This window comes from Lepidochelys kempii, chromosome 1, assembly GCF_965140285.1.
Source record: "Lepidochelys kempii isolate rLepKem1 chromosome 1, rLepKem1.hap1, whole genome shotgun sequence".
Lineage (NCBI taxonomy): Eukaryota > Metazoa > Chordata > Testudines > Cheloniidae > Lepidochelys > Lepidochelys kempii.
Window position 1 is genome coordinate 335,197,025 of NC_136380.1, and position 26,760 is coordinate 335,223,784.

The following is a 26,760-nucleotide window of genomic DNA, read 5'->3' on the forward strand; positions in this document are numbered from 1 at the left end:
TGTCCTGTCCCATCTATGGCACCGAGACCACTTAAAGAGAGAGATAAAATAAGCTCGCTTTACAGCCATCACTAACAGCGAGTTGGCTTTTCACTTGTGGTAGAGACTCATGCACTAAGCTCCAGAGGTCCGTGGTTCGATTCTGCCCGCCGACAACCGGCATCTGTTAGCATTACAGGAACATTCCAAATCTTCTCTTAGCATTTTTAGGAGTAATTTATTGTTAGTGAATTGTGACAAATTGTCAGTACCAGGATGATGGTCTTGTATTTATCCATCAATCTGGTGCAATTCATCATAGGCAGCCATAATGCAAGCACATTGTCCAAACCATGTGCCTCCAACCTGTTCTTCTTAAAAGATTACTCTTTAAAAGTAGTTCAGGCTTCAAGTCATTAATTCCTTGGCTTCTAAACTACCCCATCCAAATGGGGTGCCACTTAGTGCTCACTGTGTCATAGTTTTTGTGATGTGGACATTTGTCTGCTCGTAATTGTACTTTGGCCACCGACTCAGCTTGTGAGCCCTAGGAGGTTTGTCTGATCATCAGTGGCCACAGGAATTCAAAGTGTGTTTTATTTACTTGAATAGATAAAAATATATCTGCCTATTTTACTTCAGTGCCACTGTTAATGTGGAGTCAAATCAAAATTTAAAGAGGTCTCTGCAGCTGAGCAGCAGCAGCAGAAGCTCATATGAAGTAGTTTGTGGATAAGTTGCATTTATGCATCTTTGCATCTCAAGAAGTGTTGTTCAGCTCCTTCTTTGAGGATTGCATGGATGTAAATGAGATCACAGGCCTTTGAGTTTAAATAGGACACATCCAAGTCAAATATGCCACCGAAGACTTTATCTCCAGGAGATGGGAAAGTTCAATTTCCAAACCCCTCCCTGAATCATGTGACAGTGCGCAATTCTAAAGGCCACTGCAGCCTTGCATTTGGAATCATTGTCTGATGGTTCAAATCTGTGATTTCAAAAGGGTGCAATTTACTCAGTTGCCTCTCCTCTCCAAAATCATTTTTGATGACATTTTGGAAAATGAAGCGAGAAAAAAAAATATTGTTATTCCTTTCAACTTCTTTTTATTACCCCTCTTGCCTTAGGGAAAACATAAAGGCAGAATAAAAGTAAATAGTAAAAGTAAATGAATAAAAGTAAATTCATTTCATGTGCTATTGTAAATGAAGAACTGAGGAGGGAGACTGAAAATTAATTATAGAATACCAATTGAAAATAGATGGCCTGCTCATAAATTAACCAGAAAAGATCAGGCCAGGTAATAACTGACCCTTTCCCACTTTCTTTTGTCCCCCATCATAGAAGTCAGCTCCAGCTAGGTGGGGAATGCAAGCAAGCACTGTGCTAATGTAGTCTCACCAATGTATAAAACCGCATTGTGTAAGCTCCACAAAGCACATGGGGAAGGGTGGAGATGAAGGCTGTATAATTCCTTGCCACTGGCCAGCGGAGGTGAGCTGGCATGCTGAGGAGAAGAGTCGAACACTGGAGCCTTTCCGAGTACTGCGGCGCTATCTCTGTAACATGTGTTTCCTCCCCAGGGGAATTCTGGCTGAGTTAGGCACAATTCCTCCATGGACCCCCTACAATGCAGCCAGTGGCTTTACGATACAGTATGTGCTGTAATCAGTCAGTTCAGACGCCAATCTGGTGTTTGCTTTCATTTAGGAGTTGGCATAGGATGCCTTGTGTAAACTGGCCAAGGCAAATCAATTACTGCAAGGTAGTGCCTTGAGCACTTGAGTAGAGGAAGAATTAAGTTAGTGATGGCAATTCAAGTACTCTATCCTATCTGGTGCTACACAGTTTGACTGGTAATTTCATAATATAGGAACATAATTAAATATCCTTGAAATGATGGCAAAAATTAGTTCTGCCATACGTTAAGGAAAATAATATGATGAATATACTTTTGTACTCGTTCTTGTATCGTGAGATTCTCTGAAACCTCAGATTATGATGGATAAATTAATCTGGATCAAGGATAAGAGCTAAATTTTCCTGTCTATGGATTATTTTTCTATTCTAGGAGTGACTAGAGAGATTTGCTTCTGAGGGAAAGCTTACTTTCATCAAATCCAGTGCAGGATTTTCTCAGCAATGAACTCCTGCCTTGAATTACAAGCCTTGCACAAATAGCACTTTTGTTTTTAGAAATGTAGAAATTATTTTGAAGTCACTGGGTTCGGACCGGGGGGGGAGCGGGGGAAGGAAGGGAAAACAAAACTGTTTCACAAAATAATGGTTTTCGGATTTCTACTGATGGAGTTTTCCTCTGAGTCCGAGTTTGGCTTTGACAAAGATTGAGGGTTCTTTTTATATGCTACTGTGCCACCAGTGATTGCTGTTTTGGGACTGCTCTAGACAGATTCCTTGTTATGATTTATTTTGTCTCCATAGGTGGACAGGGTGAGTGTACCGCTTGTATCTTTCAAGCAACATGCTCACTTGAATAACTAGTAAAAATGATGTGCATGTTTCAGTCCCTGAATTCTCTCAGGAATTCTGACTTCAGATTCAAGTCTTCATAGCAGTTCATTTCTAAAGGACTGATCTATCTATTTCTAGTTCTGCCTCAAATTCTTTCTGTTTGGGCAGATAAATTATTGTTTTAATGGAAGGAAGGGTTGGTTTCACTTCACAGTCTCAAGCAAGCTTGTTTCCAAAAGCACATTTCTCTCTTTTTCCATACACTTGCAGCATAGCTCAGAATTCCCCACTTGCATTAGTCCACACCTGACCATCATTCTATGATACTGCTGGCACCGCATGCCAAACAGCTAGCCTTCTAAATGCCTCTCAACTGTTTGCAGACTTAATATCCATTTTCCTTTGAAATGTGTAAAAATAACCAAACTATTGGTCAAAGAGAAAGTTTTTAAAATACTCTCCAAAATTGTGTAGAATTATTTTTAAGTTAAAACTATAGCTTTGTTTTCTTAGTTCCACAACTGTTAAAAAAACAGTTCAAGATTGTTAAAGAAGAAAGAGAGAGAAAGAGAGAGCTTTGCCGATGAGAGGGAAATTTGTATTCCAAATATGGTGAAGCCACAATATTAAGGCCAATAAGTAAAGAGAGACTTATTTATGTGGATAAACAATCTGATCTCTGTTGGAACAGATCACCTATTACTTCCTTTCTAATTTAGACAATCCCTTCCTGATTAACTGCTTCTAAAGCTGTAGGTCCCTATAAGGGTGTTGTGAATCTTGCAGGAAACATAATTTGACAACTCTTGATTCAGTACATGCTAAATTTTAATTGAATGGGAATTTTAGGCTTCCATCAGTTAAGGATTTTCTGCCTGGTTTCTCTCATGGAACTCAGAATAGCTTTATGTCCACACCCAAAAATCAGGACTCCCATGTTATGGAGCACGTAACTTCATAGTCAAGCTTATAGTATATGTTTATTTATGTGTGTACATATTGCTAAGCAACTGCATCCTATAGATCTAGCATTCTGTTGCTTGCTTTCAGCACTTCATGCATTAATTTGTCACTTTCATCTCAGAAGTTTAGGTATATTTATCTTAGATGACTGTGTCTGGAAATCATTTCAGGATGTGCATAAAGTGGAATAGAAAAGAGTGACTGTTACCGCTTCTATGTGCTTTATGTGCATGTAAGAGACTGATGGCATATGTCTGAAACACCCCACCCTGCCAACAGGTGTTAATCCTGCTAGGGAATGTGGAGTGAGATCTGCTGATTCAATGAGGCGTGTGGTTTATACCCACATCGAGCTATAAGGGAGATGGCAGAGACTCTCTAGAAGTTCTAGAGCAGCGGTTCTCAAACTGTGCGTTGGGACCCCATTTTAATGGGGTCGCCAGGGCTGGCTTAGACTTGCTGGGGCCCGAGGCCAGAGCCTAAGCCTGAGTCCCACTGCTCGGAGCCGAAGCCTGAGAGCTTCAGCCCTGGGCAGCGAGGCTCAGGTTACAGGCCCCCCTGCCTGGGGCTGCAGCCCTTCAGCTTTGGCTTTGGCCTCCTCACCCAGGGTGGTGGGGCTTAGGCTTTGCCCCCCCCCCACCTGGGGCGGCGGGGCTCAGGCAGGGTCAGGCTTCAGTCCCCTCTCCTAGGGTCATATAGTAATGTTTGTTCTCAGAAGGGAATGGCAGTGCAATGAAGTTTGAAAACTCCTGTTCTAGAGTGAGGGCTGAGCAACCCCAAGGAAGGAACTCAGATAGCAGACAGGCTTCATGAGAAGCCTTGAGCCTAACTTTATGGCATTGTTAATTTCTTGGTTAATAAATCCCAAGATATGGGAGAGTTTTCCATTCAATAAAGTATACAATGTTTGTTTTAGAGCTAGCTGGAAAAAGAACTTTCTCATATCCCACTATCAAGGCTGCTGTTTCTTTTAGGCTTATTCAAGTTATTCTTGGAATATTATTTGGTTCCTTGATTAAACTGATTCTTAATATGTTGTAAAAATATTATTAATAACCTAGAGAAAAAGAGGCTTAGGGACACTTAGAGGGCTGTACTTCAACTCAGCATCTCAGTTTATACATACTGAAATCTCACTTGTTTGCTGGAATCTGTCCACACAAAGCTTCAGTTTATCTTGTATTCTTTGTTTTAGCCAGATGTACAAAAGTATAAGGGGGTCATTAAAACAAGTGTTTAGGCCACAGTATTTTCTTGGCCTCACTGTAGTTGTTTATGTGCCCAAAACAATCATTAGCTGCATCTGTTGAATGACAATATGTCATTTGCAGCCTTGAAAAATTGTTTGATTTGAGTTTTAATAGAATTGGAAGGAAGAAAAAACAGAAGGACTTTACTTTTCCATATCTTGGGCTAGTGTCAGGTCAGAGTTCAATGGTCATGATGACAAAAGTGATCAAGCTGAGTACTCCCAGAGCACAGGAACTTTTATTGTGCCCTCTTGCTGCTCAGAGTAGAAGGAAGGTAGATAGGGTCTTTATGCCTCTCCCACTGACGCAAGGCTGAGACCAAATGAACCCTCAATAGGACTACCGTGCACAAGTGTGCTTCCAATAAAACTATTTGCTAAAAATGACATACACCTTTTGAGGTTTTAAAGCGTTAAGATATATTTGTTTTTCCCAGTGGTTGGTTTTTCTAATCTGCTTTGTAAATTGGCTTCCTTTTCTTTTATCAGTTGTGAATAATGGATAAAGAAAATTCAGAGGACATATCCTAGGACATGTCTATATTGTGTATTTTCAAAATTCTCACACACTCTGTCATGTCAAGAAATCAGGTAGATAAGACTCTAGTCATTAAACACTTAGTCAGGAAGATAACTGCGCTACACTAAAGTGGGATGTGTCAGGTTCCCCAAAAAAGTCTTATCAACATCTAAGCAGCTTCATTCTGAAAATTCTCAGGTCCCCTCTCAACAGCAGAGAGGAATCCAATTTTGTGATTATCACTGCTGCTTCTGCACTTCCTGCTCTGCCCATCCTGCATATGAGTAATGCTGTTCCTGACATAGTCTGAAGGTTTCAAGTCATACTTATCAGAAGACTATGTAATGATCATGGATTATGTTTCAGATTCAAGCCACTTTTTCAAAGCTTGGAGACCAGGAACACCATTCAAAAGTATAGTTATCACTAAGGCTGTTCAATAAAGTGAAGGGCATAGATTTATGATATGAACCAGTTATAGCATTTATTTATGCACACATATAAACACAGCAGTAAGCACACTCCTCTTGTGTGAAATCCATTCCTCTGCATAGAGCCTGATTAATACGAGTGGAATCCACCAGGATGTTGAAAATCCATTCCTCCTACACAGAGCCAATGGGAGTGGCTGAAGTTGCTGTCCCTCCATGGTAGTTGCAGGGGGTGCTGGCCTTTTCCCATTATGGAATTCTGCACCAGCCTATTCAGGGCCATCATGAAGATCCTACTGCTGTGTACAGATGCCCCTGTATAGCTGTTCCACCTGTTTTCTTTGCACGGTCCTTTAGTGGGGTTTAAAGGGCGTGGAGGATCTTTTATTGAGTGAATTTTGCTCTTAGTGCCCAGACAATATTTACAATAATAACTGAATTACAATGTTACAACAAAACAGAACTTTACAGTGTAGCTGAGGTTGTCGTCTTTGTTACTTACCTAGTACAATGGACCCTGCTCTTAGACTGGGGTTAGTAGGCACTGCCATAATGCAAATGCAAAACACAAGGATAATAGTTCTTAAACAATATTATTACACGTGAACAAGAATGAAAACAAGGATCCTACAAACAATTGCACGCATGCAGGTAGTGCCATTATAGCACGTAGAGTGCATTTCACCATCATGGAGCGCTCAATGGGACCACTCACATACGTAGAGTTACTCAAGTTGCAAAATATTTGCAGGATCAGAGGCTAAGTTTCATCTTCAGTTTCTCCTATGTAACGGCAGCATAGCTTAAGCTAAGGGTTGAATTGGTTGTGAGTGCATCACCAACTATTAGGAAATAATATTTATTTCAATAGAGAGACAAGGTGGGTGAGGTAATATCTTTTATTGGACCAACTTTTGTTGGTGAGAGAAAGAAGCTATTGAGCTTCAAGCTTGTCTCTCCCACCAACAGAAGTTGGTCAAAACAAGATATTACCTCACCCACCTAGTCTCTCTAACATCCTGGGGTTGGCACAGCTACACACCACTGCATACTTTGATTTTTAAGCAACCTTTTTCTTCAGTTAATACTATTGCACTCTGAAAGGGATACCCACCTTGTTAAGACTGAACTGATCACAGCTGGCAATAATGCACTGGTATAAGAAAGAACAAAATAAATTCCAAGATTACTAGAGAACATCTTTCAACAGTGGAATAAATTGAATGACAGCAATAATATTAGGGATTATTTATTCTTTACAGATATCCCTGACCCTGCTATTCCAGAATTCAACTAATTAGATAGAAGGGAAAAAGTAAACATATTCACTAACTGTGAAGATGAAACCTACAGGTTTTTATATAGAAAATGTCCACCCAACTTCATATGAAACACATGATTAATTTGTTTTATTTTTCCAGCTGTGAGATGATATCTTTAAAGCCCCTTGCTCATCCAATTTGGACAAATCTCCTGATATTTTAATTGTGGAAGAGCTGGAATAAAGTAAGGTTCTTTCAGTGCTCATCTGGTGTAAATCAATATAAATCTGTTGGCGTTAACGGAGATGCATATTTACATCAGATGAAGATCTGGACCTACAAGATTCCCTAACTGCATATTTCTAATATTCCCACTCACTGTAACATCTGGGAACCAATTATGAACCTTTTTACACTTTAATAAAAAGAAATGGCTGCTGTTTAGAAGGAGAAAAAGTCTAGACATTGGTTAGAATAATAGGGATTACACTTTAGATTTTCAGTTAAAATGCCATTAAAAAGCATTATTCTGTTAATTCAGATCTAAGCATGCAAGTTGCAAGCTTCTGAAGGAGAGATAATTACTGGAGACTAGTGAAAAACACCTAAATTCTGTTTTAATTTTCATACACAGAGCAGATGTTTTGACAGATGGATGGACTTTATTTTTGTAACTGTCCGGGAAAAGTCTGCATAACACAGCCTAATCAGTGTTACATATCTGTAGTGTTTGTTTTTTAATCATTCTGCATTTGGCTCCTATGCTTTTGCTTGTAGACATTTTCTTTGTAATTTATTTTTTCAGGCTAATGTCTCTCTGCATAGTCCCTTCTATCAATTTGATACACAAATATTGGAAACCTCTTAAAATAAATGTAAATGTTTTGTTAGTGAGACAGACATATTGATCCTAAGGTGGAGGCGGCTCTGCTGGAACAGTTAATTAACACTTTATCTCCTCTTCAGGGTAGTTCCCCTGCTCTTTTTAAAGTATACATGCATATTTGGATGGAGGAGGAGTGACAAATTAGGGACTCTAACAAGGTGTATTGAGCCTACCAGGCTGTGGATCTGGCCCTTAACACATTTGAGAATTTAATGCCTTCTCACTTTATAATGAAGATCTGCAGATGAGCTAGAGTATTTGTCTGCAAGAGGGGTGTCACTGGCCCTTCTCTTACTCTGGGACAGATCCTCAGCTGATGTAAATTGTCATAGCTACTTTGACTTCAATGATGGACAGCAATATACTCCAGCTGAGGATCTTCGAGCAAATGTATGTAGCAACTTAATTTCCATTGACTTTAGTGGGAGCAGGATTGGGCAAATGATGAAAATATAGGACATGAGCACAGGAGAGGGAACCAAGAACTCCAGAGATCTAATACACTGAATCACTCTGTGGTTTATACAGTCACTTACGTGTTGTGCCTCATGTCTATATAAACTCTCATGCCTCAGGGGATAAACCATCCTCCAATGTGATGGGGACTAAGAAGAAACTTCCCCATTTGGCCTACTATTCCATAACTGCCTTGTGCAATTTTTTCCGGGACCCTTCCTGTCAAGTATCTGATCGTGGCCATTTTTAAGGACAGAAGACTGGTCTAGAGGTCTGATTCAGTGTGGCAATTCCAATGTTCCCCACATTTAATATAAGTTAATGATGCTTTCTTGCCTCACAGGGGTTTTGTGATGCTAATATAATTAATGTTAGTAAAGCACTGGTAGGCTGAAACATGCTACGTAGTAGTAGTAGATTAAAAATAATTTGAACAAATCTACCTTGCTCTCACACACATGCAAAAGTTTGTGATACCCAGTTCCAAAGCAACCAAATGTTAAATGGCCTCTTTCCATTATTCCTTTTGAAAAGGAAGAGTATTGAAAGTGCCCTGATGCAAAAATGTCCATTTTTTTAAAATCTTGACGTTTCTGTAAAAATATAATATAGTCAAAATAACGTAAGTCAAAACCCAAGATAAATGAACAATGAGGCTAAAAGTAATGCACATGCAGCATTTAAAATTCTCTGACAATTTGCACATTAAAGTTTCTGGCTCTTGGTTACTTCCTGTTAATTTTGTTCCTGATGCTCCTGTAGATATAGTCTCCCATCTTCTATATTTAACTGACATACTATATTTCTTGTGTTATCTTTGTTTTGCTTCCAGTGTCTTACACTTTGAGCTCATGTACTTAAATACTCCACTCTGCTGGTATTGTCCTTCACATTAACAATATCCTGCTGGCCGGAGGGCATGACAACAATATGTCCTGCTGCCAAGTGGGACAAGCCCAGTTTGAGACAGACTAAGTCATTCCAGGCCTTGAGCCAGGAAGGCGGGATGGATGCTTTGTAGTGAAATTGACACATACAGTCACCAACTTCAAGAAGAAGGGTTATGTGCCAGGTTTCACAGTTAGAGGTATGTGAATGCCAGCATGCCAGCCTCATTAGGAAGGGATAGAAAAGTAGAACTCTAGTAAAACTGGTGGAGCCTTTAAGGCCTGAACAGACTGACAACCATATACTTTGGCCCAGAGCCTCAAAGGTAAGTACCTTTAAGGCTCTCAGCCTTTGTACTTAGATGGAAACTTTCATCTAAGACTCTCCATTTGCCTTATAAACATTAATTAATTAAGCTTTATGGTATCTGTGAGATAGGTAATTATTGTCATCCCTGTTTGATAGACACAGAGAGGTTAAGTAGGTTGTCCAAAGTCACATATAGCAAACCAGTGGCAGAACCCAGCAGTCTGAACTGAGAGCTTGTCTATACTAGCACTTAATTTGATGTAAGTTACGTTGCTCAGAGGTGTAAAAAAGCCACCCCTCTGAGTGACATAAGTTACATTGACTTAAAGCGATGTCCACACTGGCGCTAGGTCATCGGGAGATTCTCTTCCACCACCATAGCTTCTGCCTCTCATTGAGGTGGAATAATTATGCCAGTGGGAGAGCGCTCCCGTAGGCATAGCACATCTTCACCAGACGCGCTATAGCAGAGTGGCTTCACATAGTGTAGACTAGTCCTGAACCCAGCACCCTGAACACGGATCTAACCAATACACACCCACACCTTCCATTATTGTAGTAGATTCCTTGGTGTCAACATGTGTTGAGATGTTGAGCCTGCCGGAATTCATATGAAGTGCTGCAAACTGTTACATTACAGACTCTTGTTTCCCCTAAACCCACAAAGGTAGGAAAAGTCAAGAGGTCACTTTGAAAAACCAGATCGCCATTCCATAATGCACAGGTAATACTGGTGACACAACAGTGCCACACATTGCATTGCAACAGTGCAGAGCCTGATTCCACTCCCATTGGAATTATTATTATTATTTTATTTATTAATCATCATCATCACTGTAGAACCTAGGAGTTTCCATCATGGACCAGGACCCCATTTGTGCACTGTACAAACGTGGAACAAAAAGAGCTCTAAAGAGTGTACAGTTTAAGAAATGAAGGAGCATCTTGCCGTTGTCTTAAGTGCAAGCAGGATTGACCTGGTGATTGACAGAGCAGGAAACTTCACTATGAACTTATTCACTAGATGAGAGCTTAAATCAGAATCATAACTTTATTTTTATGTCATTTATTGTGGTCTAATATCCTCCTTTATTTATTTTTTAAATTTGTCTAAAATGTATAAAGAAATCTAATCTGTTAGGGAGGTGTATGAGAATTTACTCTTACAGATTTTAATGGATACTTTATGCAGCTGTAAAACACAGAGAAGCTATATTAGTCGTTTTAGCTAGACTAGAAATTTTAAATGTTATATAAATATATTTATTATAGTCAAAGGTTTATAGCTGTAAGTATCTCCCTCCTAGTGTTTAATTAGCTCTTGTATTTCTCCGACATCTATGGTTAAAATCTGTTCCACTGGGAATCAAGGAAGAATTAAAAGTTGGAGAGACGAAGCTAAATTCTGCTTTCAGATATGGTTGTGTAAATCTGAAGCACCTCTGTTGATATTAGTGAAGTTACACTGCTATAAATCCAGAGTAATTGAGAGCCGACTATGGCATATAAAGACATGGAAAGAGTTCAGTTCTGCTCTCATTTCCACAGGTTTAATTTGGACTAACTGCGCTGAAGTCAATGGAATTATTCCTGATTTCCACCCATGTAAATGAGAGCAGAATCTGACTTATTGGGCTTTGGATCTAGCCCTCAATGCATTTAGCAATTTCATACCTTCTCACTCTATGCTGGAGATAATCAGATAAGCACTATTTGTCTGTTCATGTTTAGCGTGTGAGTACATATGGGCCAGATACTCAGCTGGTATAAATCAATGTAGCTACATTAATTTCAATATAGCTGCACTGATTTAAACTAGCTGAGGATCAGCCCATATACTGTGAAAATTGCTAAACTGAATGGTATGTGTTTGTTTGCCCTTAGCTCCTAATGTATTGTGGACTGTGTTTACCTGACTTTTCTTAAAAAGCTTGAAAACTTGTTAAAAGAAAAGGAGTACTTGTGGCACCTTAGAGACTAACCAATTTATTTGAGCATAAGCTTTCGTGAGCTACAGCTCACTTCATCGGATGCATACTGTAGAAAGTGTAGAAGATCTTTTTATACACACAAAGCATGAAAAAATACCTCCCCCCACCCCACTCTCCTGCTGGTAAACTTGTTTTAAATCATTACAAGCCCAGTCCTGTGCATTGCTGAGTGATGTTACAGTGAAGTTGAATTTGGCCTAGGATGTTTGCAAGTGAGCAAAATCAGCATCCTTTTGATTTTGCAAATCTTATCAGTCAGTTTTAGATTTTACATGGCCAAATCAAGCGTACTTCATAGCTTGGTCCATTTAGCCAAACCTCAGAATACATAGCTTCAGCTTTTGTGCATCTTTAGTATTGCATGTGTTGGCGTTATGCTGTGTCAATACTCAGGCACTTTCAAGAGAGGTTTTCCCTTCTTTCTTTTATGCAACATTAAAAATAAAAATTGAGAGAATCAAGGAATAATATTCTACATCTAAATGAAACTACAACCATTTAGTCTATTTAATCATTTAACCCCTATCACTGTGGCACCGAATGGGAGTCTATGTGTCTATGTAAAACCATATATGTCTCTGTGTGTGTGTGTGTTTGTATATCTGTCTGTCTATAATGTCTTTGTGTTTTTATTAAGAGAGGTCAAGCTAAAAAATATTAAGAGAGAACACTTGTGAAACATACATCTCCAGTCTTTCAATTTCCTGCTGGATTCTCTTAACTACCTCTGTGTTTTCTCTTCCATCTCAGTTGGAAGGATAACTTGTGTATTTGTCTGGTCAGCACTGGAGCCAAGGATGTTGTAAGACTCTGCATGTGTGTCTCCTGGGATGTTATTTTTAATACAATGTCAGTATATTTTATGCAAATACACATAAGCAAAACAAAACAAAAAAAATCTGAAGAACAATGTCAGGTGTATCTTACATTTTAATACATCAGGGTGCCATTACTGTTCTATCCCTGTTGAATTTTTTATAGCTGGCCTGTATGGTGACCTATAACAGATCTTGGAGTTGTATTCTCACCTGCTCTCGCAGAGCCATGGTTTGTGCTTGAGAGTCTTTTTCATTCTCTCATCACAAACAAGTCATAGGGACTGATGCTACAATCCGATGAAGTCAATGGGAGTTCTATGCAGGTAGTGATTTAAGCATTGGGCCACTATTTCCTGATCCTGCAAGCTATTCACATGAGTGGAAACTGCACCTGCATGGAGACCCACTAAAGTTAATGGGTCTCCATGCGGTAATATCTCATGAATCAATTTGCAGGACTAAGAACATAATCTCTACCTGTTCCCAGTGGGCAATAGAACTTCACTGTTTCTCATTTGTTCCCACTCTGACATTTGTATTGTTTGCTGTTGATTGCAATTTTTCCTCCACAAGTAAAGGTAAATTAGATTTTAAGAACACTATTTAGCAGGAAACACTGTTAATTTAGGTCTCAAATTCTAGATCTTGTTCAAAAGGTGTATTCAACCAAATAGCAATAAAAATATTTCCATTCATTTTGTAAAAATTAACATTCAGTGAAAAAAGTTTCTATGTTGTTTGGATTTAAATGTTTCTCTGCAGTGTGCAATCCAGGCTTTGCAGCTTGATGTCAGAGCACAAGATATCAGAAAGTGACATTGACATATTCATTTTCATGGCTCAAATGGAAGGAAATGCAAAAAAGTAAATAAATAGATACCATGTACTATTGATGAGCAGATTAGATTTTAAAATTTCTTTCCTTTTTAATAGCATAAGGTATCATTAGCAAAACAGGTAAATACTTTTTAATTAAAGATAAATAGAATTGATGACAGTTTGTTATTTACTTAAAGTATAAAATTTAAGGCCTGAGTCCTGCAAAGACTTGTGAACATGCTTAACTTTATGTACTGTGAGTAGTCCAACTAACTTTGCAGTGAGTAAAGTTAATCATGTGCATAAGTCTTTGCAGAATTAAGACCTAAGTGACTTACAGTAAAGTTGAGGCAGCGGAGGTTATGAATTGCAGGTAGTATGCATATTATTATTTTAAATGTTATATCAGTGATTTATTTGGTATCTGTTCATCCCATCTGCCCATCTTTTATGAAAATTTTAGTTGATTAAATACAGGAAGGCATTTCTCTTAATTATTTTATTCTGGGCAGCCATGTTTCTATACATGAGATTTGTTTTGCAAATGGAAAAATAACCTATATCACAAAGGCAGAGACTACCTCAAACAGAAAGAAGGGAAATTGTCTCTATGTATTTTTTTAGCTATGTGGGGTAGGCCCTAACTCAAAATAGCAATGAAATGCCCAATAATAAACAAGTCTTACAAACATCATAAAAGTACCATAACTGTAAAATCCGTTCATTCTGCCAAACATGCCTAATGCACTGGAGTGTCCAATATACGGTTGCCAACCCTCCTGGATTGGCCTGGATCTACCATAATTGGCATCTATCTCCTGGTGACTATTGAAAGCACTCCAGGAGATTTTAATAGGCTGCTAAAAGTTTGGTCAGCGGCGCAGCAGGGCTAAGGCAGGATCCCTACCTGCCCTAGCTCTGTGCACTCCCGAAAGTGACCAGCATGTCTAGGTGCAAGGTGCAAGGCCAGCCTAGGTGCAAGGCTAGCCAAGGGGCTCCACACACTACCCCCGCACCAAGCGGCAGCTCTGCAGCTCCCATTGGCCAGGAACAGTGCCCAATGGGAGCTGCGTGGGTGGTGCCTGTAGGCAGGGGCATCACGTGGAGCCACCTGGCTGCCCCTGAGCCTAGGAGCCAGCGGGACATGCCGCCGATTCTGGGAGCCTCCTGAGGTAAATGCCGCCTGGCCAGAGCCAGCACCCCTCACCCTTTCCTGCACCCCTGCCCCAGCCCGGAGCCCCCTCCCACATCCCAATCCCCTGCCCCAGCCCTGAGCCCCCTCCTGCACTCCAAACACCTCGGCCCCAGCCCAGAGCCCCCCCTGCACCCTAAACCCCTCATTCTTGGCCCCAGCCCAGAGCCCACACCCCCAGCCAGAGCCCTCACCTCCCACTGCACCCCAACCCCCTGCCCCAGCCTGGTGAAAGTGAGCGAGGGTGGAGATGAGTGAGTGATGGAGGGAGGGGCAGGGTCTTGGAGAAGGGGAAGGGGCAGGGAAGGGGGTGGGGCAAGGGTGTTCAGTTTTGTGCAGTTAGAAAGTTGGTAGCTCTAGTCCGGCAGTCATGCTCCCTGCTAGAATTCATTTTGCATATGTGTTTTCTTTCCTTCACAGAAAGAATGTGCTAATTTTATCAAGGTGCTTAAAGCTTACAACCAGACTCACTTGTACGCCTGCGGAACTGGGGCTTTTCATCCAGTTTGCACCTATATTGAGATTGGACGACATCCCGAGGTAAAAACAGGATTTTTTAATACTTTGTCTTAAAAAAAAAATCATAAAACCCTTTACTGATGTTTAGCCAGACCTCTTCCAGCCGAAATGGATCATTACTAATTTCTGCAGCACATTTAGTTGCTAGATTACTGTGGCTTCCATAGGTCCAACTTCTGATTCCAGTGTTTTCTGATTTATGCATAGGAACGGTACTAAACCAGAAGCTGGGAATGGATCACTTGATGATGACCTGTTCTGTTCCTTCCCTTTGGGGCACCTGGCATTGGCCAGTGTCGGAAGACAGGATAGTGGGCTAGATGGACCTTTGGTCTGACCCAGTAGGGCCGTTCCTATGTGGATTACCTGCCCTCCAAAATTAAACAAATAAAAATACACCCGTTTTGTCTAGTTTATAAAATCAAATGTGCTTCCTTTTTTGTTCGGGATAGATATCGGCTATCTGTGGGTACCCTATTATCAACACCTTTGTTCTATTGTCAGCTTTGTCCTCCACGTCCCCTCCTCGCCAGTAGAGCCTGACACCACAGCGACTTTCTCCCACCTGGGAGTTAAGACACAAGACCACACAAGCATATTTCTCAGCTCTCCAATTTGTCCTGACACACAGTTCTGAGGCCTGGTTTTCATGTTCTTACCCTCGGTCCCTGCTATCCCTCCCCTTGCTTTTGTTATTTATTTATTGAATGCCCGTATTGTGCTCTGTGCTGCAAGAAGCATGGAATGGACTCAGAAGAGCTCATTCCACTTTTTAACTAAATATAAAACTTATGGGCCAAATCCTCATTGATGTAAATCAGTGTTGCCCCACTAAAATCAGTGCAGCTATACTGATTTACATAGCTGAAGCTTTTGGGGATGAGAGCGGTGTCTTAGGTTTAATCCATTTTCTGCTTTGTTCTTTCCTAAAAGGTTAAACTTTTATTGTAATATTAGCATAAGTCTATAATATAAGTGAAGCCACTTTGCCTTTGTTCTCTATGTGGCTATTGCTCTCTGGATCCTTTCAATTCATAGAACAAATTCTCATGATGTGTTCTCAGCCATCACTTGTTTAATTTATGGAGCTGAGGGGGGAAGTGCTGTTGTTTCTGCGGGGTGGGGAGAATCCATAGTTGTGTTACATTGACTTGCTCTGATCACTGAAGCAAAATTATTAGAGTCACCTCATGGAGTTGACATTCAGGACTGCAGATTGCCAGGAAAATAAAGACATCTTTGTTTAAATGAATGACCCTCAGTCATTTAAAATTTGGATTCTGCTTCTTATAGAAAAAATAACAGATTCTTTGAGTGATGACTTAACAGTCTGGGAGTGATTTTTCTCTACAAAAATGTCTTTTAATATTCAAAACATGCATCCTTCTTAATGTTCTAAGCATAAGGTTTTGGGGGAGATGACGGGAGTGCTTAGTGGAAGGATTTGGGGCTCATTATGGCTTGTAGTCTTGGCAATTAGTAATTGTCTCTTGACCACACACAGTATGCCATTGCTTACTGCATTAAGCAGATTCTCTGCTTCCTGAGATCCGTTTGGGAATTGGTAGACATATTAATTAACTCTAGTTCCGTAAGATGTGTGTCAATCAATTCTTGGCTATCTGCCAAATGTAGCTATCTGTGGAGAGATAGCAAGTATGAGGTCATTTACTTTTACATTTGGCTGTTTTATGAGCACACAGTAAAACTCACACACTTTATCAAGGATTTATGGAAAGGATGATCAAACACTAGGGACCAGATCCAACCTTGGTGTAACACCACTGACTTTGACATTGGGATGAATATGTCCCTAGAGCTGTAGACACTTATTTGCGTTTGCTTCTTTTTTGATGAACTGTAATTACCAAGATGGTCTAAATCCTTGAATTTGCTGTCATTTGGTCCTCCTGAGCCTGAACACTGCCCTCAGGCTGTAACCTCACAATCCAGTCAGAGTAAGGGGCAGCATGTAGCATCGGTGCTGGAAGTAAGGGTACTGGACCCTCTGGCTTGAAGCGGTTTCCATCATAGACCGCGTTTACAGTTTGGTTCAGTGGATCTCAGCACCCCACCCTACAAATTGTTCCAGCACCAGTGGCTTGTAGCTGTGCTGCCTCAGAAGCAAGATTAATTCATCAGACAGAACATGCTACCCGCAAACATACATAATCTAATAAATACATTGTGAGTTATACCAGTTTCCTGGGAAAGGCAGGATCTTGTTTAAACCTGTTTCAGATTTGGAAAGGAATACTTGAAACACTTAGAGAGAAAAATAACATTGATTTCTGAAAGGACTCCCTTAAAAATGCCAAGACTACAGCCAGAGACAATAAAAAGAGAGACCCAAAGAGGCAACATTCTCCCCACAACTCTTTTATAAAGGTTTCTGGAGAGAAACTTAGGCCTCTGTCTTGCTCCCATTCAAACGAATGGCAAATTTCCCATTGACTCCAGTGGGAGCAGATCAACCTCTTAGTGGTATTACCCTTATTATTATAAATCACTGTGAGTCAGAGTGTGCCATGAAGGAACAAACCATAAGTACAGGGAGGCACAGAGCATCACTAACCCAGAATGCAACATACACTTGTCTGCATGTCTGGCCAGCTGCAATGGGGGAGAGAGCAAGACTTGGCCTTCTCACTGTCCTCTTTGGGGTAGCTTGTGCCCCAGAGGGTGCTAGCAGGAGCGGTCCTTGTGCTCAGAAGAGTGCAGGAGTTACAATTATACCTGGTCCTTGCATTAGGGGTGGAAGGAGCGAAATGTCTCCCTGCACCCTCCCCTGCCTCTTGCACACTCAGACAGGCAGTACAAAATAGTGAGCCAGATCCACAACTGGTGTAAATAGGTGAAGCATTATTAACTTCAGCAGAACAATGCTGATTTACACCAGCCATCCCCAGCATCTTTAATTGTCTCCTCCCAAATCTCTTGTGATCGTTCTCCCGATTAACAATAATCTTTAACAGTATGAACCTAAAAGATCTGGGATCACTTTGTTTTGCAGTTCATTTCTCATCCTTACTCGATAAAGGAGCTCTATATTTTGTTTAGATTTATGATGTATATAAAACTTTATGCTATTGCATCTGAAATTATATAATGCTACCACCTGTAACATATTTGCTTTTTCCGGTTTCTGTGCATTTAAAAAACCCTTGGTACAACTCATAAAATTGTGTTAAATTATACCTTCCACTATGTTCCCTCCCCCCGCCCACCCCCAATACATCACATTAGAAGAAGTCCAGAGTGCACTTTTCCAAGTAATGGGCATCCTGTTAAGATACATTTAAATATGTTTTCCCACAGCAATGGAGAACCACCCCTCTCCTAAAGAGAGTGTCTAATGGCATTGGCAGAAGTGATTGTAGCATGTATAGGCATACCTAAGCTACCTTTGATCAAACTAGAGTGCTCAATATCACCGTGAAGCCACAGCAAGACAGGCTTACCATCCAAGTATGTACCCAGGGTCCGAGGCACCTAGCCCATGCCTTCGACCATGCTGTTGTAGCTTCCCTGCTATTTTTTACAACTGATCGAAGGTAGCTCAGGAATGCCTACACATGCTGCAATCACATCTCAGTGTAGACACACCCCAAGGGACACACAATGATTGAGAAATGTGAATTACTGTTGGTAGAAAAGCAAATATGATGTTTCATCATATAACACAAAGCATGGAGGCAATAAACTGACTTCACTGGGAGCAGATGTGGCATAAATGGGCATAGCTCCATTGAAGACCATGGAGCTACACAAGTTTATATCAGCTCAGGATCTGGCCTGTGTTTTTTAAGTGAAACATTTGAGCAAATGATATTTTTAATTGTAAGTTAAGGCTCATCTGAGCGTAAACTTTCTAACTTGCTTTCTGTCCAATTAACAGTATGTTTATATGACATTCATAGTACTCTCCAATTTTTGGAAAAACAGAGTTACATTAACAAATACAAAAGAATAGGATCTGAAGCACCTGCATGATATTAGAGTTCTAGTCATAATTGTAGTTACTGGGAGATGCCAGCAAAAGAAGCTGTAGTTTTACTAAAAAATTGTAGCAATTACTTTTAATATAGTGATGCCATTTAAACGCTACAACATAGGAGCTATCTCATTACTCTTGTGATAGTAAAACATAAGAGGCCAGATGCTCAACTGATGTAAAGTAGCGTTGCTCCCCCGGAGCACTGTCTTCATTTGCCAAGGGTGAAGCTGAGGGAACTAGGGTTATTTAGTCTGCAGAAGAGAAGAATGAGGGGGGATTTGATAGCAGCCTTCAACTACCTGAAGGGGGATTCCAAAAAGGATGGAGCTAGGCTGTTCTCAATGATGGCAGATGACAGAACAAGATGCAATGGTCTCAAGTTGCAATGGGGGAGGTCTAGGTTGGATATTAGGAAACACTATTTCAGTAGGAGGGTGGTGAAGCACTGGAATGCATTACCTAGGGAGGTGGTGGAATCTCCATCCTTAGAGGTTTTTAAGGCCTGGCTTGACAAAGCCCTGGCTGGGATGATTTAGTTGGGGATTGGTCCTGCTTTGAGCAGGAGATTGGACTGGTCTCTTCCAACCATGATATTCTATGATTCTAAGGTTGTCTTTGCTACTGCAATGAATTGTACAGGGTGATCTCTGCCTTGAATGTTCCAAAGATGAAATCCTGTGGTATGTGAAAAGGCTTAAAAGTCGGAGGAATAAGTAGCGTTCTTCTGCACTGGGGGACTCCTAGCCACAGAAAGACTCTATCCCTCCTATATTATATTCCCTGTGTCAATGTGTGGGAGAAATGATATGAGTCAGGATGGTGGCCAGATCTAGCCAGTGATTTCACAAGACTACCTGAGGTGGCAGAGACACGGGGACTATTGATTCCACTGTAGTCTTTAGAATACACGGAACAGCTCTGCTGGCACTCCATACCAGCTAAGTGAATTTCACATGATCCCATGTTATCCCATGTAGAGAACCTTTGCATTACATCCAGCTTTGCACAGAAGTCAGATTTGGCTTCAGCTTCTAAGAAGAATAAATCTTGACTTACTCAAAACATTGCAAGCATGTTAGGGCCTATTCTGTTTTCAGGTTATGTATACAACTACCATTGATATCAGTTAGGCACAGGTGTATAAAGTAAGCCTTTCAATGAGCACAAGCAATCATTTACAACAGGTGAATGGGCATCACACAGAACAATGTAAGCATGGCAATCCACCGTGTGTTGATTAGTGTTTGCATACATGGAGTGGCCTGCAAACTGAACAGCTTGTCTTCAGTAAGGCTTGAAAATCATTTAAATAAAGAAGCGAAAGGTGGGTACTTGGAATCTCGATGCATTTTTAAGCATCATCTTACATCAACATGTATTTCCTAGGCGTCCAATCTTATGTTTCCGCTGAGTACCTTTAGTTACATTGCTCTGTCTTGTTGTAAAGTTACAGAAATAGTAGGTCAACATAAATATGTAATTTGAGTCCCATATAAAATACTTTTTGAAAAACTCCATAACCCACTTAAAAAATATAAATATATGAATCAGGCTCAAGTTTTAATCACTTGTTTTGGAGTACTGCAGAGCGTGTGTTATTTTTAGCTGCATTTACTTTAGTGCTACAAAAGATAATGTTACTGATACTTTTCAAGGCTCAGTCCTGACTTCCTTACTCAGGAAAACGCCAATTGAAGTCCATTTCCTAAGTAAGCCTGTTTGTGTTGGGTTCTTAGTACTTTTATTTTGATATTTTAGGTGGTGTCAATAGTTTATTTCTGACACCATAGTTCGTCTATACTGGATATCATAGATGATGTCTAAATAGCAGTGGCTGGCACCTTCAGGTCTCGCTACATATACATATAGAACTTATTTTTTAAGAGTTTTGGACTCACATTTTACACCAACAATTGAATTGTGGACACAAATCAGAGCATTTGTCACTCTAGCTACCTAATTTGTGATGTAAGTCATGTAGCTGCAAGCACAACTACTTAGATTTGTAGATACAATTCATTTTATGGCATGCTCAGAAAGGAAAGCAGGTCCTTATGCCAGCTGAAAATTGGTCTCTAAACGTTTGTGACAATATTTTTAGTAGATTGATCCATTTGGTCTCCTACCTACAGAGTGCAAAGTTATATGAAAAAAGAATGGAGCTATGCCATTTTATTCCAGCAGAAGATCTGGCCCATTATGTTAAAAATTTGAATGTGGTACAGATATATATTTTTGGGGAAAAAAGTGTTTAGCAAAGAGGTCGAGCTTTAATTATTGCCAGGGAATGTGAGCATCTTAGGCTTCCAGCTGTCATTTAGCACATTCAGTTCTGCCCTTGCATATTTTGTAATTACACATTGGTAACTTGGAATCTCTGTCTAAAGTGACAGAAATGTAAGTTGGTAATTATGTCTGTGCTTGGCTTTGAAATTCACAATTTGAGCGTTTACATGCAGAAAACGAAATCAAGTTTTGAACTGTCAGAAGTCAAAACAGGGAGTTGGGCTTTTTTTTTTTTTTTGGATGGTCTTTATTCTCCAGGCTAGCAACTTAAACTGATTTAATGGAATCAGTAGTTGCTTAGCAAATCATAATAGGAGAAGATCTCACATATGATGAGCAGAGGAAGCCCTTGTAGCTTACAAAGCAGTAAGCATTTGTTGCACTGTAGAAGCTCCTAATGAATCCCTGTCTTATACTTCTAATCTGATCAATTCAGCTATTCAACAACTGTCCTTTATTTGGTACTTGATAAACATATTCAAATCGCTGCATTACTGCTCTTGAATAAAAAGGCTAAACCTTAGAATCATCTCACCTATAGATATATTTGTAAGGAATGATTTAATTAAAGTAGCTCGGCAGCATGACATTCTGTCATACTTAGCAGTTTTTGTTTTAACTGAAAACTCCTGTAAGATATTTACTGATAGGAGTGTGCTCTGGGGAAAATTCTGGGTGGCATTATGGACTCAATTTCTCTCCTTAAAGTCCGATCACCAGAGAGATGCAAAAACATAAAACTTTATTTGCTTTGTGGGCAGATATCCTGAATATTGTTTTCTAAAGATATCACACATGCACAAACAAGAACAATCAAGATCACAAATGTTTGGCTTTGTTTAGTACGGTAAGATTCTAGGCTGAATGACAGTGTCAAATTTGGATCCTTTGCCTTCTAATGAGTAGAATCTATGTACTAGCAGTCTTACATGAACAAAACTGGGAACACGATTGTTCTTTAGATGTACATTACTTTCAGCCCTCTGTCGCTGAGAAATGCTTGTTGATTACAGCGAAGAACTGTATACAGTATGCCACAGCTGAATGGCTTCCATGAATGAGAAACTAAAGCCAGTCAACATATTCATTAGGTTCAAAGAAATGAGCCTCAGAACTGTGGGAAAACTTTTGTTTATGCTACTGGAGGGAGAAAAAGAGAGAGAGACTGCCATGAAAGCAAATTCATGGAGTGGATCACACACAGAGAGTAGTAGACAGAATTTTCATTTAGATTGCAGGTAATGCCATATTTGTTTGAGTACATGCCTCAAAACTATCCCAAGGCATTTCACAGAGAACAGGTGCAGCACATTGGTAACTGGAGTACTCAAGCTTTAGGCAGTTCTTAGCATCTGGGACTTATTCGTCTATCACTTACATTGATTTTACATTGTTGCAACTGTCTTCAATGGAGTTTTCTTTGATTTACACCAGTGTAACAGAGAGGACACACAAGTCTCTCTTTTTTTTTTTTATTATCACAGAAACAGCATGAATTTCTAGCACCTCATGTTTGATGTGTCAGATAGTTTTGCCATAGCTTTTAGCAGCATGAATTCTAACAATCCTTTCTTGCTAGTGCTGGGAATACTCCCACTGTTTGCATTTGGATGTTAATTATTTCTCCTGTCAGTAAAAGGATGTTTAGGAGAATTATTTACTTCCCGGATATGAATAGTCACATTGTCAGCATAGTGACCTCGTCATATGAGACAAACAGAGCCTGACATAATGTGGTGTAACACAACTCACTTCCTGATTCATTTCAAAGGTAGGGCACAATCCTGCCACGTACTGAGAGCCCTCAAGTCCCATTGACCTCTCAGGGTCAGATCTTTAGAGATTATATTTTAAAAAGAGTTGACTCACATACTAAAACTGTGGCACTGTGCTCATGTTGGGGGAGATTTATCTCCATTCATTTAGAGAGGCCATAATATTTCTAGTAGCCAGAAAATTCAGCACATCTTGTCTTATTAGAGAAAGTAATTGAAAACATTAACCCAACTTCATACTCATGCAGCATATGCAAAGTTTCATCCACACACCTCCAGTTACAATGGACAAGAATGACTGAACCCTTTGATCTCCATATGAACATGGAAAAAAATAAAACAAGCAACCACCATCTGTTGGGAAACAGATTTAATGAAAAGGGTGGATACTGGAGTACAGTACATTCTCTGACTTAACTGAGGAAATGACTTTAAAATATATGGAATAAAGTAATATGTGATTTAGGACTATAGGATACAGAAAAATAGCAACAGAAAGCTATATAGTACATAATTGAGTAGATCAGAATTAAGGCTGCATTATTCATAGTCAGAATCCATGTCCCAAAACCTGGTTGACAGGAACTGACCTCAGATAGAAGAATCACATTTTAAATGTAATTGTGCAGCTGAAGGAAAGGCCTGTATTATGTTTGATAGCCCAGTACAAACATCTTGTCAAGTACTCTTTAAACATTTGGGGCAATGAAACAGCAGGTTTCAGCTGTGGCTGATGTTCTGCATTTAAGCCATGAAGTTATAAAATGTAGAAAGCTGCAAACATTACTGGAACTTTTATTGGGTTTCGAGAGTAAGGGCCTGATCTGAAGCATAGTGAAGTCAGCGGCAGTGTTCCCATACACTTCAATGGGCTTTGAATCAAGCCCTATGAGAGCCGATGCATCATTTCAGGTCTCCTGTTGCCTATTTCCTGATTTTTCAGTCACAGCTCCCTGGTTAGCCTCTCCGCCCATACACAGTGTGGACCACAAGGTTCCCATCCACATAAAAATGCACACAAGAGGGGAAATTGCTGTCAAATATCCATCTCTGTTCTAGAAGATGATTGCCTTCCATGCCTCTGAAATGTGGGAATGGGGACAGAGCAGAACACTTATGGCCTTAGAAACCATCCAGATGGCTCACGAAAATGATCAGATTCTCACATATCTAAGCCCATACACATGCCTCCATGCTGCCAACATCCTTTTTTCCCCTCATCAACAGTTTGGTTGCCTCATTTGCCATGTCACCACTGACTTCCTCATAAGGGCTTCTGAGATTATCCTTTTGATGGGAATCACTGAGACCCCAGGTGATAAGAACATAAGAATGGCCATACTGGGTCACACCGATGGTCCATCTAGCCTAGTATCCTGTCTTCTGACAGTGGCCAAAATTCCAGATGCTTCAGAGGGAATGAACAGAATATATAATCATCAAGTTTCAGAGTAACAGCCGTGTTAGTCTGTATTCGCGAAAAGAAAAGGAGTACCTGTGGCACCTTAGAGATTAACCAATTTATTTGAGCATAAGATTTTGTGAGCTACAGCTTATGCTCAAATAAATTGGTTAGTCTCTAAGGTGCCACAAGTACTCCTTTTCTTTTTAGGTAATCATCAAGTAATCCATCCCCAGTTGTCCACTCACAGCTTCTGGCAAACAGGCTACAGACACTCAGATCATGGGGCTGCACTTCTGACCATCCTTCCTAATACCCTTCAATGGACCTATCCTCCAGTAACTTATCTAGTTCTTTTTTGAAACCTGTTATAGTTTTGGCCTTCACAATGTCCCCTGGCAATGAGTTCCATATGTTGACTGTGCATTGGATGAAGAAGTACTTCCTTTTGTTTGTTTTAAACTGGCTGCCTATTAATTTGATTAGGTGACCTCTAGTTCTAGTGTTATGTCAAGGAGTAAATAATATTTCCTTATTAATCTTCTCCAAACTAGTCAAGATTTTATAGACCTCCAACATATCTCCTCTTAGTCGTCTCTTTTTTCAGTCTGAAAAAATCCCAGTCTTTTAAATCTCTACTCTACCCTAATAATTTTTGTTACCCTTCTCTGTCCCTTTGCCAATTCTAATATATCTTTTTTTGAGATGGGGCAACCAGATCTGCAGGCAGTATTCAAGATGTAGGTGTACCAAGGATTTATATAGAGAGGCATTATGATATTTTGTATCTCATTATCTATCCCTTTTTCCTAATTCATAGATCATAGAATCATAGGAGGTTAGGGTTGGAAGGGACCTCAGGAGGTCATCTAGTCCAACCCCCTTCTTGAAGCAGGACCAATCCCCAATTTTTGCCCCAGTTCCCTAAATGGCCCCCTCAAGGATTGAACTCACAACCCTGGGTTTAGCAGGCCAATGCTCAAACCACTCCTAACATTGTTAGCTTTTTTGACTGCCACTGCACATTGCATGGATGTTTTCAGAGACCTATCCCCAATGATTCCAATATCTCTTTCTTGAGTGATAACAGCTAATTTAGACCCCATCATTTTATATGTATTGTTGGGATTATGCTGTCCATTGTGCATTACTTTGTATTGATCAGCATTGAATTTCATCTGCCATTTTGTTGCCCAGGCACCCAGTTTTGTGAGATGTTTTGTGATGTTACTGCTGTGAGCTGGTGGAATTAATCCTGTGAGCAGAGCTAACTTCCACAGGTACTCCCACCAACTGGCAAATTGAACAATGTTTAATTGTGCTCTTCTTTCACTACCTGGATCACCCCCTTTTTTCGTATGGATTGTGGTGGGAATGCATATTGGATGTAGATGGTCTGATGTCATATCCACAGTGTCATGGTATAAATAATACCTCATAGCTGCAATTCTTGCCTGCACAAAGCCTCCAGGTCCTTTAGAGTTTCTGCTCTATTCTTTGTTGTATACAGAATATTCATATATTGTCACTAGCTCGACAGTTCACCTAAGAGAGTAGAATGTTCTACTCCCTACAAGGCTACTATTAATTCACAATATGGTTTGAAAAGCAGAGAGCACTAAAGCGTGATGCTGTGATTAATAGTTGGCACCCTTCCACCCTTCTTTTTGACAAGGAGAATGAGGAGAAGCAAACATCTAACAGCCTGAAACTCCAAACATAATTTGCAGCAATACATGCAAAATATACCCATAAAGAGAAGATGGCTGCTAACAGAAGGAAGTTGTATTAGAAAGGACAAATATAGTATAACCATTGTATGAGGTTTAACATTGTTAAATACCTCAAAGAGGATAAAGGAAAAAGCTTTTCATCAAAATAGAACCTTTCATCTCTCTGCATCAGGGTTTTATCTGGCATAAGATGACACAGCTAGATTAACAATCAGGTATTTCAAGAATAAGGGAGTCTGACAGGAAGCTAAATTCCATCCTACGTCTTTAAACAATACTTTTCTGTGAACATGAGAGCCAAGGTAATACTGCATGTTTGATCACTGCTGCAGTGCCCATCAGCAGCAAAGTAATCCAATTTAAAGGATGGAGTGCAGAAGTGGCAGACATTGTGGGTTATTGTTATTTTTTTGTTTAGTTTGATTTGGGTTGGGTTTCTTTTCTTTTGGGGGGTTTGTTTATTTTTTATGATGGAGCACAAAATTATCTAAAAATTAATGAAGAGTATGCAATTGGCTTTACAATCAGAAATCAGAAATAATTACCTCCAAAATAACTGATTTTATAGATCGGTTTACTATGAGGAGTGTATAAATGTATTGCTAAAGAGATAAGAGAGGTTAACTTTGGTGTTGAAGAGGAGCAGAACTTCTAAGTGTTTGTTTTAGTCCCATATATCCTGGCATTACACATCTCCATGTGTCCATCTATCTCTATCTATGTTAGGTATATTCTAAAAATATGCTCTAACCCAGTAAGAAGTTATGGGTCTGAGGTAGGAATTACTGGGTAAAATGATATAGCCTATGTTAC

General features: G+C 39.9%; 1 protein-coding gene across 1 annotated transcript in view; it reads left to right on the plus strand.

Annotated features, from left to right (window-relative positions):
- The window catches only part of SEMA3A (semaphorin 3A), a 207,545-nt gene that overhangs the window by 69,854 nt on the left and 110,931 nt on the right, over positions 1–26,760 (plus strand). The window contains exon 4 of the mRNA XM_073328643.2: positions 14,656–14,775. Within this exon, the coding sequence (XP_073184744.1) occupies positions 14,656–14,775 (120 nt within the window). The remainder of the gene's footprint in view (positions 1–14,655; positions 14,776–26,760) is intronic.